A 17133-nucleotide genomic window follows, 5' to 3' on the forward strand; every position below is an offset into this window, starting at 1 on the left:
CATTTCCATGTAAAAAGAGGTTTCCCATTGCAACACAGAAAGCGGTTTTTACCCAGCATCCTTAGCGATTAGTAGACGAACTTGTTTCGCTTAATTTGTTCTGGGTAAAATTCTGCTTTACTCCCAGAAGCAAGCAGGAGGAGAAAAAATCCACATATACCCCGCAAATAACCGGAATGCGGTGAAAAGCAGGTTTTTTTTGGGTCAAAAGTGTCCATGGAAATGGCCCTAAAGTTATCTAATTGTTTCCAATGAATTCTTAAAAAAAATTGAGAATCCTTTAAAAGTCCTTACTTTTTACTTTTAAAAATAAGTATGAACCCTGATACGCAAATTTGATGTTGAAAATACACTCTTAACATAAAACTGGGTTTAATTTAAAAAAAATATGAAGCCTATGTACAAAAATAGTGATGTTTTTTGTACTTAAAGGAGAACTTTACCAAATTTAGCGATATTAAAATTAAAGAAGGCTCTGTAAGGGGGGGGGGGGAACCACAAATTAAAAATCTAATAAAATATAGCCTTTTTCAAATAACATTAATTTTGAAAAAAGTAAATGTGTTTCCTTCTAGGATGTAGTAGAAAACTTCTTATGAAACAAGAAATCTGAAATTTGCAGGGATATATAGTGGATGCGATGCTGAAATCATAGACTAAGAAGGCTCTAATATGTCTCTAAAAATACACTTTCTTCACTCTTACTTGGATTTCTTCCCAAAAAAATTGGGCAAAGGCAGCAATGAAAATAATGGATGATTCTATCAGGACATTTCCCATTTGTAACAAGATACATCAAGAAAGTAGGGAGCTAATGTATTTGCAAATTATTGATGAACTTCATTGTAGAACTTTCCAGAGCAAATTGTGTCAAACAAACCAAAGTAACACCTTTTACCTAACTAGAATATAGTGTAGATGCCACTATATTGTAAATTATTACAGCACCTTTCTCGCAAAATCCTAACGTGATGGAAAAAAATGGTTTGTATTTTCGACTTCAGCATGAAAATTAATACCAGGTTCAGTCAATAATGTCTTTGGGAGATAAAATAAATATTTGTAGACCAGTTTAATCACAAGACTTGTAAAACTAAAATTTTTTCATCATAATATTCTATGACAAAAATATTTTATTAGGGTCAGACTATTGCTCACTCATTAAAACTCACAATCAGCATTTGTCTTAATTTGTAACTAATTTTGGTGAAATGAAGGCACGCTAAAAGAATCATTGCTTCATCAGCCCTTGTTGAATGATTTTTGCACTAGATTCAGGATGTGTAAAAATTCCATAGAAACTGCTTAGTTGCAGAAATCAATTCCCAAAGAACCTAGAACTCCTTAAAATCAATTCAGCTTTGGTTTGAAACAAGGGAAAGTAAAGAAATATTATGGAATCGGTGATCAAAAATGTTTTCAATGATGAAATATTAAAGTTGCTAGATTTTTTTTCTTTGAATTTTAGCATAATTGACATTTTTGAAAACTCCTGGCTCACCATAATTATTCTTATTAAAGAATAAAACATAAAATTAAATATTGTTGCTAATATTTAATGTATTATTTCAATATAAAGAATAGAATATGGAAGGGAATAAATGAGATTCACCTTTTGAAGGATATTAAATTTCTTATGGTTATAAACAAAGTATATGAACTGCTAAATTATTTTATTTATTTTCTTTTTTATCAGGACACAATATATTTAATTAGATACAACATTACATAGCATGATTACACTTACAGAGTGCCAGCTAAGCAATGTAATATGTAGAACAACTACCACATGGATTCCCTTGCAGTAGAATTGAGTTGCATTATGGCTCTGCTAGAAGTTAAATAAAATTTTCCATACCATCTGTACAAAAATCATAAGCATACATGCAAGAAACCAGCAATTGGTTATTTTATGTTTGAATTTAGATAAAATCATTCATGGAGTATCAATACTATGCAGTTTTATCATAGTTAGAATGAACTTAATTTAATTATAGTTGTATTTTGTCCAAATATGGTAATAAAAAATTTGGTTGCATATTTAATGCAAGAAATAGCATTGACATAGGGGAAAGTGGGGTAAAACGAGGACCCTAAGGTTTGCTGGCTTCCAGAAATCAGTTTTTAGCATAAAGGAACAAAATTTTGTAAAAGTATGCGCTACTTATATATTAATGCAACCACAGTTTCAAAACCCAGGGCTCATTTTCCTCCTACTTTTCCTACTTTTCCTACTATTCCTACTTTTTCCTACTTAAGTATGAATTGTCCTACTGTTCAGCAAAAATTCCTACTTTTCCTACTTTTCAGCAAAAAATTCTTACTTCTCCTATTTTTTAGCATGATTTTCCTTTAGAATTTAACTTGAAATTCCTTCAAAAGACTTTGAAATTGATGTGATTTCAAAAAATTTGCATTCAGAAAATGAAAATTTGTTAATTGTAAATTGTTTATATATAATATTGAATTTATTTCACCAAGTTATACATGCTTGCAATTTCTTCTGAATTCTACTGCTTATGTTAAGAAAAAACTTTGGTTTTTAAAAATTATCTAGTAAAAAAAAAAAATCCATCTATATAAGTACAAACTTTTGATAATTATACTTGATTATGTATGTTATTCTTTTTTTTTTTACTGGCATGTAATGTTAGTTATTATATTTGAATTTCAGTTTGAACTATAATCAAAATAACTGAATTCTCCCCCACCTTTTCTTTTCTTTTCTTTTTTTTTTTTTTTTTTTAATTTTGTTTCTGTCACATTTTTGCAAAATTCAAGAGTTTTGTACATATAATTTTCGGTATGGAAGAATGAAGTTCAGTTAAATCAGAGAAATAAAACTTTCTTTTTGGGTCAAAAAGTTTTAAATTGGAAATTTCATGTTATTTCTGACCTAAAATATTTTGTTGCATACAAAGTACTGAGTGCAATTAACTCAAATTTTTTGCTTTCTTTAAATAAATAGGTCTTTAGATATATAGTAACATTTAAAGCACAATAAAATGCTGCTAAATGGTTATCATGTATCCAGTACCTCTCTTGCCAGAAACCAAAAAAATTCCTCTTTTCTCAATCATCATTGATTTTGAAGCTGACACTTTGCAAAAAGATAATAATTCTGCATTGTTTCTTATCACTATTGTTTGAACTTTATTTTGATTGTCCTAAAAATGTTCTGAAATTTTATCTAAATTGTATCATAATTTCTTTAAACGCTCTTGCTGCTGACAATAGCTTGGCTCAGGGGCGTCTCGAGTTTTAATTTTTGAATGGCAGAAATTCTGAATTTGGCGAATGATAAACTACAGGTATCAACATATAAATATAACTTATAATAAAATAATAGTTTGAAAAACTTCAAAAAAACATGCTTTTTTAGCAAAATGAACCTTATCTAAAGTTTTTTTTTTACTTTTCAGTTTATTTTGCTACAAAAGCTTGTTAGCGTGCTTTTTTTTTTAGTTTTTTAAACTATTATTTTCTTTTTCTTATTTTTTCTTTTTTTTAAAGTTTAATTTGTTAATGAAAGAATATTCATTTCAACATTTTTCAAAACTTTTTATATTCATGAAATTTGCCCAAAAAAAGTGTCTATAAGTCTCGGGCAGCTTTCGAACCGCAGTCTCTTGAACTCCAAAAAGAATAATTATACTCCTTAAAGCGTAGTAGCCGAGCTCTAAAAACATTCAACTGTGCTGATAAATTGCCTGTGGAGCCCAGTGGCAGAAACGGCGGGACACGGTGACGATGTCGCGGACAACGGAACCCTATCGCGGACAGTTCTGTCCGCGCTAAAAGAATAAAAGTTGTCCTCAAAAAAAAAAACTGTCCGCAATGAAGAAAAAGAAAAAATATCTGTCCGCGCTAAAAGAATAAAAGTTGTCCTCAAAAAAAAAAACTGTCCGCAATGAAGAAAAAGAAAAAATAAAGCTGTCCGCAACTGTCGGACATGGACATAATAAACTGACTCAGGGAGAGAATGATCGCACATGTGATTGTTCTTGTTCGCAAGCCTGCCACACTTATAAACCAAAGCAAAACGATCTTTTTCAAATTATTTGCTGAAAAAGCAAATCTGAAATCAAAATAAAGCATATTTCTGTGTACAAAAAAATAAAAGAACTTAGCACATTTCTGTGATGCAAGCGATACATAACTAACATAGTGAATAATTTTGCTTGTTTGTTTTTATCATATCGTTAGCAATGGTGTTGTTATAAAGTTCTCTAAATACGCAGTGTAAGAACTTTTTCTTCCCGCTAATGACTTAAAAAAAAAGAAAAAAAAGCATTTATCAGCGCATTGAAATGCGATCGCTTCAGATACGGTTACCAGCTTTAAAATTATCTTTAAAATTAGCGCCATTTAGTGTCTAGCGTTAAACCTTTACTCATCCTGTTTTTTTTTTTTTTTTTCACGGCTCCGAATTTTCGGTGAATATGTCAGTGATATTAATAAAATTTAATATGCACCCCTGTTAAATGGTAATTCTAAAATTATTTTAATAAACTTTTTTTTACCGTTTTTATACTTTTATTGCTTCCATTTTGAAAAATGCAATCTGATTGCTGATTGCATCCGATATGAGAATCGAAATTTCTCTTTTCTTTGAACCCAACTTTGCTATATGAATTCAAATTCATGAAAAGTCCATTAAAACCATCATTTCAAGATTTTAAAACGAAATTCTGTTTTTGTTTGAGTCAAAATCTTAAATGCTGAATAGATGGTTTAATTTCAGTTTTGCTGCAACTGTGTCTGTAGATGTTAATGATCTGTTTATCATAGGCTTCTAAAACAATTTTTAAAAAATTCTTTTATGAGCCGTTTTTATATTTTCAAAAAATGAATTGATTTTTCACAAATAAAATGGACCCTGTGAAAAATCCTGGACAGACCCCTGTTCAATAGCCAACGCATGTTTGCAAATGTCAGGTGCCCACCAAGGACAGAGGTGAGGGGTCATCAGATTGCACCATTGAAACTTTTATGGGGAGGTAATTTGAAAAAGATTTTGGTCTTCGTTTGGGGGGGGGGGAGGTCTCTTTCTTGAGAGGGGAGTGATTCAAAGAATTTAGGAAAGTGCACCATCGTCTTTGGGGGGGGGGTCCTGCCTTATTTCAAAAATAATTATTTAAAAAGAGACTTGTTTATTTATTTATTTTTTTTATTGAAATCACGCCGGAAATGTTGCAGACAGATTATGAAGTTCTAAAAGCTTGTCGCAGACAGCTACAAAACTTTTTGCCACTGGGCTGTGGAGTAATTGTCTAATCCAGCTAATCCACCTCAGTCATCAATGTATGTGTGCGGAAATCATAGTTATATTACTTTGAAAATTTGAGACATATTTTAATAAAAGTATTGTTTGACAATGGCCTGATCAAAAATGAAATGCCAATTGAAGGCTCATCTAAATTTTGGCATGAAATTACTTATAAACAATTATAACTCATATACTAATTACCTTAGAACATTGGAACAAACATTGTCGGGTGCACAAAAATCCAAGGTGTTTATAGATATTTTCAAATATATATATTTTTAATTTTTCTTCCTCACATTGTTGGATTTGTGCCGAAACATTGATTAAAATTGGAATAAGCTAACAATTAATAGTTAATTACTTTGATTATAAAATATTGCATTGTAATCGAGTCTGAGGTTGCATGCCAAATTTCAAAAGAATCTGATCACAGGAAGTGGGCGAAATTTGAGTTACAAGATCCCGATACAAGATACATACATACACGTAAAGTTAATAAAAGTATGTTAGTAAAAAGAGACATTTGGGTATCAAAAAATTGCAGTTACATCCCAAATTTGCGGGATAAAGAAATTTTTGGAAAACCACAGTGACCTCCCACTGGGGCACTCTTGACTTAGCTGCACAATAGCATTGTTTGATTAAATTAATTATAGAGGATGATATTGCTAACACATAAAAAGTCTTTAAAAACATCTCAAAGGTTCGTCCATTTTGAAAGTACAGCAATGTAAAAATCCAAAAAATTCAACAAACTTTGAAGGTTTAAGATACAAACTTTTCTTGAAATTAAAATTTAAAATAAAGTCTCTTTTTTTTTCCAAAATGCAACTCTTCAGAAATTTAAAAAAAAATGTATGTATTGAAATGGCATGGATCATAATGGGGTTCATATTTAAGTGTAAAAGACAAAACTTCCTTTGAATGTGTCACCCCTGCACCAATTTCATTGAAACCCTAAATGGTAACATAAATTTTAGTAGAAAATTATATTCATTTTACATCGAATGACCCACAAATTCTTGAGTGAAAAAATTCTTGTTGACTTAAAGGACTTTTCTAAAAGTGGTGCAGCAAAAACTGTATACTTCATTTAATGTTACTACTAGTGTATTGAACAAAGTCTCAAAAAAAAAAAAGATAAGAAACAAGAAGTGCCGTCTAGAACTAAACGAGCCTAGTTTCCCGTATACCCATACTACTTTCTAGTACCTGATCAATATTCTCAAAAATAGTTAAAATCGCAAATTGTTTCAAACATATTTTTTAAATATTTTATGCTGATTTCTAAGAATAAAATATTTATCACTCATCTAAAAAATTAGATGCATAAAAAATAAATAAATAAATAAACGAACAAATAAAATAGCACCTTTTAAACAAAGCAGCTAATACAATTTTTCTCATTAAAAAAAATTCTTTAACAGCTTTCAAAACAAAAAAATAATAATTAAAATTAATAGGCTTATTAAAATAAATACATCATATCAACAAAAAAAAATGTTTCTTTTTCCCCTGTTTCAAAAAATAATTTTTAAATGAATTAATGCACTTAACAAAATAAATAGAAACAATAAAATGTCAACTTAAAGAAATAATTTTCATTGTCAAAAAAAAAAAAAAAAAACGTCTGCGCTTATCTTTATGTAGAAACATTAATGACTTCGAGTTTATCCGCCGAAAACTAAATACCTAAATTAAAACTTTAGCGTGAAAATAAAAACAAGTAATATTAACAATAATTATTTCACAGTTAAAACCATAGCTGCGGAGTCAGAGTCAATCTCATTTTGGGATAAAGGAGTCGGAGTCAAATATCCAAAAATCAGAGGCAGTCATTTGTCCTCCGTGTATAAATTTTTGCCAAAGCTACAAAGTCGTGGAGTTGGAGTCCGACTAATTGTCGGGCACAGGAGTCGCGAGTCAGGTGCCCCTAAATTCTTGGAGTCGGGAGTTTGTCGTCAAGAGCTATTTCCAACAAAATTTGTTTGAAGTAATTCCGCCTTCAAGTGCGTAATCTGCATTGACTTTCAGTTTCCCACGTAGGCGCTAATGTTAAGGGATTTGAACTGTTCAAAATTGAACGGAAAATTGTTCAAATCAAAAAGATATTTTATATACAAGTTTTTCATCAAATGCTTTTCATACAAAGTTTGAAGCAAATTCGCCTCACAATTCGAAATTGCCTTGCATTTCCCCGTAGGCGCTAATGTTAAGTTTTTTGAACTGTTCAAAATTGAACAAAAACAAGTTCAAATCAAAAAATGAAATATAGGAATAAGGTGTCCTTGCTGAGATCTTTCGAACAAAAAAAAAATTTGTTCGAATCAGACTACTCACTCAAAAGTTATTAAGGGGGGGGAGGACAGACAGACAGACAGACATTTTTCCCCATCTCAATACCCTACTTTCCAATTTTTCAATTTTTCAATACTTATTTAACTATTTTTTTTTATTTTTGACTTTTTTTTTTTTGTTTTTTGTAATATTTTCAAGATGCATTAAGCCTTCTTACATGCTTTTTTCGTCTTTCTCTGACTTTTACTGGGAAAGTAGGCTAAAAAGGGGAGGGAGTGGGTTCTGAGAAATAAAATAGCAATTGGTTCAAGTATTTATTCTTAATCATAGGTGCCACCTAGAAGGGTCATGGCGCAGATGGTGTCGTTGAATTTTTTGGGGGGGGGGCGGTTTAAGGGGTATTTTTTGGGGGGGGGGCTTCCTATGTAGAGTTTTTTGTGATATTTAGGGTGATGTGCCCTTAATTTTGCAGGGGAGCACCCATGTCTTATTTGTTCTTGCTCAGTGATATAACTTTACATATTTGTTCGTATTATGTTCAAGATACTGCCTGTCAACCTGCGATACTGGATAATAATTTTTTTCATATCAAATTCCACCGGTAATACGTAAACTGCTTTGAAACAATACACTCAAATTTCCTATTACAGTGGACAAACATTACATTTATTCTTTTTTTTTAAATAAATTACTTGCATGCTTTTAGCTAGCATTTTAGAAGTATTTAGTTAAATTTACATATTAGTATTTAAAAAAGGAATTTTACAATTTAAAATTAATAAAATTTTCATTTAAAAGAATAATTTTAGAGGAAATGTAACTGAGCTCTAGGATAAGGCATTTAACTAAGGAAGTAGCCTTAAAAAATAATAAATTAAAATAGTAAAGCCTTGTGTACTAACAGCTCTAAAACGTTACTAGTTTCCAGGTCAACAATCTAATATTGCTTCGACATACGTATTGTACATGTCTTTTGATTCCATGCTTATGAATGATGTTTTATTAGAATTTTAAAAAATGGTAAAATTAAAAGAACAAAGCTTTATGCACCAACAGCTCTAAAACGTTGTAAGTTTTACTTATAATTTGAAGTTTTTGTAGTCAGCAATCTAATATTGCTTCTACATCAGTATTGTACACATTTTTGATTTCATGCAACTTATGAATGATATTTTGAAAAAAAAAACTTCACAGAAATGTAATTTTTAATAACTCGAATGAGAAGTTGAGTTGACCTAAAAAAGGTGTATATCGTACTCCGGTTAAGTATAATTATGTTTGTATTTTGTTTGTTTGTTCATTTATTTATATATTTTGCATGTAAGATATGTACTGGCTAGTTAAAAATATGAAAGGAAGTTTTCATGAAAAATATTGTTCAATTACTTTTTAATTGTTTTGAAAATTTCCTGTTTTTGCATTAAAATACTGATCCTACATTTTCCTACTTTTTGGTAAAAGTGTCCTACTTTTCCTACTTTTTTGCAAAAATATCCTACTTTTCCTACTTTTTGACTGTCAAAATGCACTATGACACCTGAAAACCATAAGTGTTTTTTTTTTAGTGACATATGTTAACTATTGTCATAACATACTAGAATAAGTATAAAAGATGCATATTGATGAGTTGAAAGTAAATTTAACTGTCTTTACCTTTAATTACTTGCTGTAATATAAGGCCTATTGGCAACATTCACAAATAAAATAGTTATCTTCCTCTTCGGCCCCAGAGCAGCTTTCATGAGCCCACGATGACATTGGATGCATTGGATCCATCCCTCACCACCCTTGGAGTTGGAATAAAGCTCATTGCTGTAAATGCAGGCAGTATTGTCATTCTCTTCACTGGACTCATCACTCATTTGCTCCTTCTGTTTCTCTTTTCTTCAACGCTTTATTTTCAGTCTGTTCCTTTTTGGCATCTTTATAATGTTACCTTTTCTTTGATTCTTGTTTATCTTTCTTTCAGGTTTTTTTTTCTTCCGTCCATCTTTGGTCATCTTTCCATCATTTTTCTTTTTCTTTTCTTCTAATGTTGCCCGAAGATGAAGCTTGTATGGGCAGGGTGTCAAAATTACAGTTTTTCCTTTTCTCTTGTCCTCCTTCGACTGCCTCTTGCTCTCAGTGTATGGGAGTAGTACCCGGTTTTGCCCCGCACGTACAGCTTTCATAAAAAATGCCGTCATATGACTATACAGAATGCTACAGACAATTACTTAGAATGATAATGAAGGCAATTAAATGTTGTACAAAGATAGCTATATTCCTTTACTGTTGCAGAAACAGGATTGTAGTATACTCGGTCTAGTTTTGTTCAAAAATTTTAAGCAAAAATCACTCAAACAGAATTTTCTTCACAGGAACGAAAGAAGCAAGTCTATTGCGTTCTAATTTAATGGCCACTGCTTTTTCATCAAGGTGGAAGGTAATTCCTTTCTTGTCCACGTGATTGCAGTGCTCACAGTGGCTAGAAGGGGGTACCCGGTTTGCTCCCAACTTCCCATGTTTTATCCCACTTTCCTCTACATGACAGTACTTTTTTTTTTTTTTTGCCTATTTGATTAGCAAAAGAAAAAATAGTTCTGTTAAAAATTTTAGGTGTACTTTGTAAACAAGTAGAAGATGTATACTACATTCATATGTTCTTATTTTTTTCAATTTAATTATTTATAAAATAATTAAAATTTCAAAAATATAAATTAATTAAAATTATACATGTTATTTCACTCTTATTTAAAAATACAGCTGCAGTACTATATAACAATCATTTGGAAGTTGTAGAACTTTTGTTTCAGATTTGGACATGATGAAAACATGTTATCTTTGAGCAACCGTACAAAATAGTGTTAAGAAAGGTTAAAGCTTGTTTTTAATTTCCTTGGCATAACTTTTGATCTTACCTGGTAGACATTTATGACATGTTAATTATTATTGTTAATTGTTTCTAAAACACACACATAAACTTAAATAATGTCAATTTTTTGTTCTAAATATGCAAAAGTTGGTTTTTATACCCAAATGTATAATTTGCTGCAGTCAAACATGATACTGTAATTAGAAAAAATTTAAAACTTTTTTACCCAGTTCTTTCCAATATATTTTCAACAGTATCTAAAAGTGTGCAATGTCTTCACTTACTTATTTTTATTTTTCAAAATTTGCTTACTGTGCAATATTACAATAAATATAACTAATGAATTATTCATTTCTATTTTAATTTAGCATTAGTATGGCAACTGATGAGAGCATATACCCTGACAATATTGACACAGCTAGCAAATACAGGTCATCCAGTTGTAGAGAAAGAAATTGTTGAATGGGTTAATAACAAAGTAAGTTTTTTGATTTTGCATTTTAATTCCTACATTTATATCTTTTTGTTATACAGTGTGTCCTTAGTTTAACAACCCTGTTTTAGGTCCCAAGTTGTCTAGCGATGAAACTATTGCTGAGAAATTGTTAGCAACTGGTGCACAAAAAAAATAGGGGGGTCAAAAGAGGTGTGAAGGGTTAGGGGGCGGGGCCCCTAAAGCTTTTTTTTCTGTAAAATTGGGCTACAATTTTTAACTTTAACATGAATGATTAAATGACTTCTAAAAATGTGGAGTATGGCATCAAAATTCAGAACAGATGGCCACCATAGACTGTCCCCTTCTAATGAAATATTCTACTCTTATGAAATAACATGAAAAAAGCACGTTATTTCGAATTTTTGGCTTTTATTTTGGTGAAATATATCAGTTTATCTAAGGAAGAATTATTTTTGTATCAATCATTAATTTTTAACTCTGAAAAGTGAGGGAGCAAGGCCTCTTTACTATTGGAAGTGATGGGGCAGTGCTCCACCCCCCCCCCTCCCCTTTCAGTTGCCTGTGTGAGAAAGTAACAAAATTTTGTGCACTACATAATGAAGGGATGGAAATTTCTTTGTGCGAATAAAAAAAATAGTTCAAAATTTCGCCGCCAGAGGGCGTTTTTATGGAACATTTAAAATGGTTTTTAAAAAAATCTTGCAACATAAAAATATCTAGCAACATGACGACCATCATTTTTGCCAACTTTCTAGATTTGTGAGATAGCATGTTCTTATACAGTTGACCTCCCTGTGCTCTGGGAAGTGCCGTGAACCTGTTGAGATATGCTGTATTTAAGATTAGATAAAATTCTAGAATTATCAGGATTTGTGAGATGTTTCAAATACTGTCAAAGTTAAAGTTAGGAATGCACCGGATATCCGGTAACTATCCGGTATCCGGCCTATCCGGCTGATTTTTTAACTATCCGGAACTATGAGGTATCCGATCCGGCAAGCCACTCCGGATCTGGATATCCGACAGTTTTTTTCCAGGATATCCGGGCAGTTATTCGGTAAAAATGTGAGAGATATCCGGGGTTGATGTGGGGTTATCCGGTACGAAATGAGGGTTTAATTTTGAATTTACTTTTGCAAAAATTCCAGTTAAAGCTTTCACTGTTTTATAAACTTTTTGATGATGCTTTCTCTTTTAATTGCTGCTTCAAAAACGACCATTCCTCTTCAAACGTAGCTTCTGCCATTCCCCCGCGTCGTCCCCCCTCTCCTTCGCGAATCTACTGACGGTATGTTGCCAATAATTTCTCCCTCCCTCTCTCACTCTCTGCTTTAACACGCTGAAGTGAAAAGTCGACCTTGAAATGGTTCATATCAAAGCACTTGAAGTTGGAGGAGCGGCCGTGTTGAAAATTAAAATACAGTCAAGTTCCGACTTGGGGGAGGAATGCATTCCACTACTCCTCTCGCGTAAGTTGAAATTTAGCGTAGTAGAAAAATGTATGAATTCGGATTTTTAGAAACACACTAAAAAGGTGTAGGCATTTGTAAACACCTCTCACACTATTTTGAACCATTTCTTAACTATATATTACCGTTTCTTGCATAAAAAAAGCTGCATTATTCAACATAAAACTCTGTTACAATGTACAAAATTAATGGTCAATGGGAGAGAGGCATGTAAATAAAACAATAATATAGTTACAGTGTATTAATAATTTAATAATGCACGCTTTGGTGCCATTATATCTCATGAACATTAAAACAAAGAATGAAAGAAACTAATGAAAAATGCGGAATAGTTGCACTGAAACAAAGCAATGTTTAGAGTAGTACGGTGTGGAAACTTCCGTTTTCAGTGATACTAAAAGGATGAAGAACCATCAAGAAACCAATATGTAGTGACCAATGACGTAGTCGATGCTTGCACCCAGCGCGCGCAGCTGTACAAATGAACTATTTTCGAAATTTTTTTTGCTTGTATATTTCTACACATGCTAAAATCCTTTCATTGCATTCATTTATATCCAAAATTTTGTGTTGCATTTGTATTTTTTCCATTTTTAGTTATCCATAAAAGTTTTCTCCCCCTTTTTAAAATTATTCCACTTCCGTAAAAATGAGTTGAAATCTACCTGGAAAAAAAACCATCCACAAAAAAGAAAAATCTCAGATCAAATGTACACACATTTTAGAGGAAGGAGAAGGGAGGGTGGCAGATCGGGCAAGTGAAATTAGAGTTCTCAGGCTTCAAATAATCTCTGTATGAACTAAAAATATAAATAAAGAAAAAACGGAGAGAGCTTTTTTTTTTTTTTTTTTCAGTTTTAATTTCTAGTCTTGTCATTTTTTCTATTACTTTTGCTTTGCATTTAGACTTAGCAAAACACAGACCAATTAAGTTTTGGTTTAGATCTAAACTAAAACTGATGACATCATAGTTTTGCTTCATGATTTTTGATTATACTATAGGGCTATTTAGATCTGAACTGAAACTAATGACGTGATCGTTTTAGTTCAGACTTTTTGCTCATATATACTGAGGCTAGGATTGCTTTCTTCAGAGCGTTCTTTAAGCGTAAGTTTATTAATTTGTTTTTAAAAAGTGAACGCGTTGAGAATGACTCTTAATACTGTATTTAAGATGTTAATTTGCATCTTTTAAGAGAGTGAATCTTTGTTTTCTGGAATTAAAGTAAAATTTTCAGTTGATTATTTTAGCATAAGTTTATTAATTTGTTAGCTGGGGTGCCCACCTAGGAGGGGGGATGTTTTAAGGGTATTTTTTCTCTCTTTTTGGGGGGGGAGGTATTTATGGATTTTAGGGGGTGGGCCCTTGCTCTTAGGGGGGCACCCCTGTATTTAAGATGCTAATTTGCATCTTTAGAGAGAGTGAATCTTTGTTTTCTGGAATTAAAGTAAAATTTTAAGTTGATTATTTAAGTTTATTTATTTTTTGAGTCAAACTGGCCCTGTTTTAATATTTTCTTTTTTAACTTGTATGTTAGAAAAATTTTACCCGTGTATTATCTGTAATAAAAATGATTTCAAAGCAAAGTTTTATTTTTTGTTATTTCTAAATTGGAAACAAGAAAATGTATTACTTTATGTTAAAATTTAAAACAATTTCTACACGTCATGCAAATCTAATAACAAATACGACTCATTATACGACCTTTAAGATTTCAACTATGAATAATTAAAAGTTTAAACCATGTGTACATCACATACAAAATTAATTTTTGCCGAAAGTTTGTCTCTTTCGAAAAAATCTCTCGAAATAAAACAATATTTTAATGTTTCATTTTATATATAGCACAATTCCTAAATTAAAATATAGAGGCTCTAAAAAAGTACATTTGAATGTACTTAACATGTTTTTAAAGAAATGATATGTGGAACAAGTTTGATTTATTGTTTTGAAACGGCATTGTAGAAAAATATGCGAACATGCAGTGCAATCGTATTGCCGGATATCCGTCGGTTATCCGGCCCGGATATCCAAATCCGGCAGGTAAGGGGCATCGGATATCCGGCAGGGGCGGCATTTCACCATTTCATTTGGGGGGTCGAGTTTCTTATAACCCCAAAGCGAAACAAAACGCACATTAGCTAACAAGAAGTTGTCATAAAATCGGTTTAATAAGAATAAAATTAGTGTTTAGAAACAATTAAAATTTTGATTCATTGACTAAAAAGTTATCATACAAAACATCTCGCTAATAAAGTTTTAATACCTTTTGGAAAAGTTATAATGCATGATTGTTGGCATTGGGAAGAGCAGGAAATCGTGTTACTAATCTATCAGTGCCCAATGTGGTGCTGTTTTGCCAGTTCGGCTAAATGGAAAAGGTATTTTTTTCCACCCCTTTGTGCTTCGTAAATATTTCTCTAACCTCCTGAGACATAAAAAAAATCTTTCTCTACTAGCTAAGCTGATAGTAATAGTTAAAAAATAATTGAAGTAACACAAAGTTATGTATGAAAATCACCCAGGCTACTTCAAAAACTGTGAGGGGCTTAAACTTTTCATCATTTAATAATCTAGTTATGTCGGCACTCTCAGCTTCAATGAGATATCATCTGCCTCCAGCTCTGTTATTCACTATTCCAGACTGATGAGTCCATAACAAGGACGAAATTGCAGTCTCTGGATGTGAAAACCATTCTGTCGGTATATTGCTCGCAATTTTTCTTGCCTCATGCTAAAAATTTTACTCACAGTTGAAACATTTTATTTTTCGTGACCAAATCCAATCCAAATAACCATAATTCCAGCCAACCATACAGAAAAGTAATTATCATCAAGTTTTGTGTTAATTTCATTCAAAACCGAATGTATTACTTCATACAAAATATTCAAAAATCAATGTTTGACTTCACATCAACATGTGGGATTTTTTTTTTTTTTTTTTTTTTTTTTTTTTTTTTTTTTTGCGCCTCTTTAAAACTGGCTTGGTGGAAGAATTTTTTTGAACGTGTTTCTAGCAGAAGAAAGCGATGAACACTCATTAAATAAATATACACTTAAAAAAAGAGCGTAAAAGTGAATGTAAAATATCAAGGAATTTTCTTGTGAAAACCATGCAGCCACACCACTTTTCACGAGCCTCTCATATTGGACATACCATCGTTACACTGGACACACAAGTGTGAAATATTTAGTCTGTATGAAGCAATGTCTTTAGTTAAAATTAACCATGGTTCTCTAACACTTTTCTATGTTCTGAAAAAGCCGAAAATACTTCATGAATTTCTAAGTCATCATCCAAATAACGAAAAACACTTTTTCTAGTCTGAGAATGTGTCGAGTTTCATCAAGTAGTTGCTGAGAACCAGCGAGATTTCCTTTAACGAACATTGATTTCCGACTTACATAAATTAAATTCACCCATTTTCTATCATTCTGCTCAAATATTTGGGGGTGCGACCGCCCCCTCTTGACCCCCCTATTTGCCGCCCCTGATATCCGGTATCCGGCAAAATCACTATCCGGTGCATCCCTAGTTAAAGTCACATGAAGTTGACCTATACAGACTCGTAGGATGGATGGCTGCGCTTGATCATTTTTAATTTTTTTGAAACTGTTGTCCCTAAAAGCGACATATGAATGATGTTTAAGACTACTGTCATTTTTTCTTTAATCTTGACTCTTGCCGGTGTGCTAAATTTACTTCAGCTACTACTTCGTTGGCACTCTCAGCTTCACTGAGATGACATCTGGCTCCAGCTCAGCTATTGTCTATTCTAGACTAATGAGTCTGCAATAACGATGAAACTGCAGTCGCTGGATGAACTAACCCCACTGTCAATATATTGCATGCATATATTGCCTGCTTGAATTTGAAGATATTTTAGTTTAAAATGAAGGTTTCTTTTGAAAGTCAGATTATTTTTATTCATTTTATTTTGCAACTTTAAGCAGCTAATGTAATCTTTATTGAAAACAATTTTCTTAATTGCTTCCCTAAATTTATTGGAAATCCAGCCATGAAAAGATAAAGAAACCTAATTTCTTTTTTTTTTTTTTTTGGTTAGCAGGTTGCTTATTATATGGCAATTTAGTTATGCTATTTTAAAAAGTTTTCTCTTCCCTAAAATCTTCTACTACTGGAAACTTCGTTTAACCAACAAAGAAAAAAAAGGCTTGGCAAACCTTTTTCCATTCCATCATGCACCCCCCTCCCCCGTCAAAACTAGTATTCACTGAATCAAAAAGGAGATTGTCAGTCAGTTCAGGTTGCCTTCAGCGGTTGTAAAGGACCGGGAGCATTCGAATAAGATGGAAAAATTTAAGTGCCTTCCTTAACTGGTTTCAACTTTGAGTGTTTTCTTTCATAGTATCTATTCTATTTTTGTGAATGGAATTGTCTCGTCTCCTCTTGTAAGTCGCATGACACATTTCTAAAAGTTGGCCAAATTTTATTTAATAGCATTTTCTTATATTAGTTTTCAACGCTTCCTAGCATAACATAATTTCTTTATTTACAGTTATAATTTATAGGTGCATGCATTAACAAGTGTGCTTGACAAGTTAATTTTGGTGCTTAAAATATTATTTTAAATTTTAGCTGAAAGAAGTTGGAAAAGAAACAAGTATAAAAAATTTTCAAGATTCCTCAATTTCCTCAGCTTTACCTATCATTGATCTAATTGATGCCATTCAACCAGGTTCAATAAATTATAGTCAAGTTTTGTCTGGTAATGTACCAGAGGTACGTATATGGTTTAATTTACTGTAAACATATTAAATGAG

The 17133-nt window shown here is 31.9% G+C and overlaps 1 protein-coding gene across 1 annotated transcript in view; it reads left to right on the plus strand.

Annotated features, from left to right (window-relative positions):
- Positions 1-17133, plus strand: part of LOC129218165 (plastin-1-like) — a 274415-nt gene that overhangs the window by 251921 nt on the left and 5361 nt on the right. Inside the window, exons 11-12 of the mRNA XM_054852379.1 lie at positions 10790-10899; positions 16949-17092. Coding sequence (XP_054708354.1) covers positions 10790-10899; positions 16949-17092 — 254 coding nt within the window. The remainder of the gene's footprint in view (positions 1-10789; positions 10900-16948; positions 17093-17133) is intronic.

The sequence above is a fragment of the Uloborus diversus genome, chromosome 3, assembly GCF_026930045.1.
Source record: "Uloborus diversus isolate 005 chromosome 3, Udiv.v.3.1, whole genome shotgun sequence".
NCBI classification, from domain to species: Eukaryota; Metazoa; Arthropoda; class Arachnida; order Araneae; family Uloboridae; genus Uloborus; species Uloborus diversus.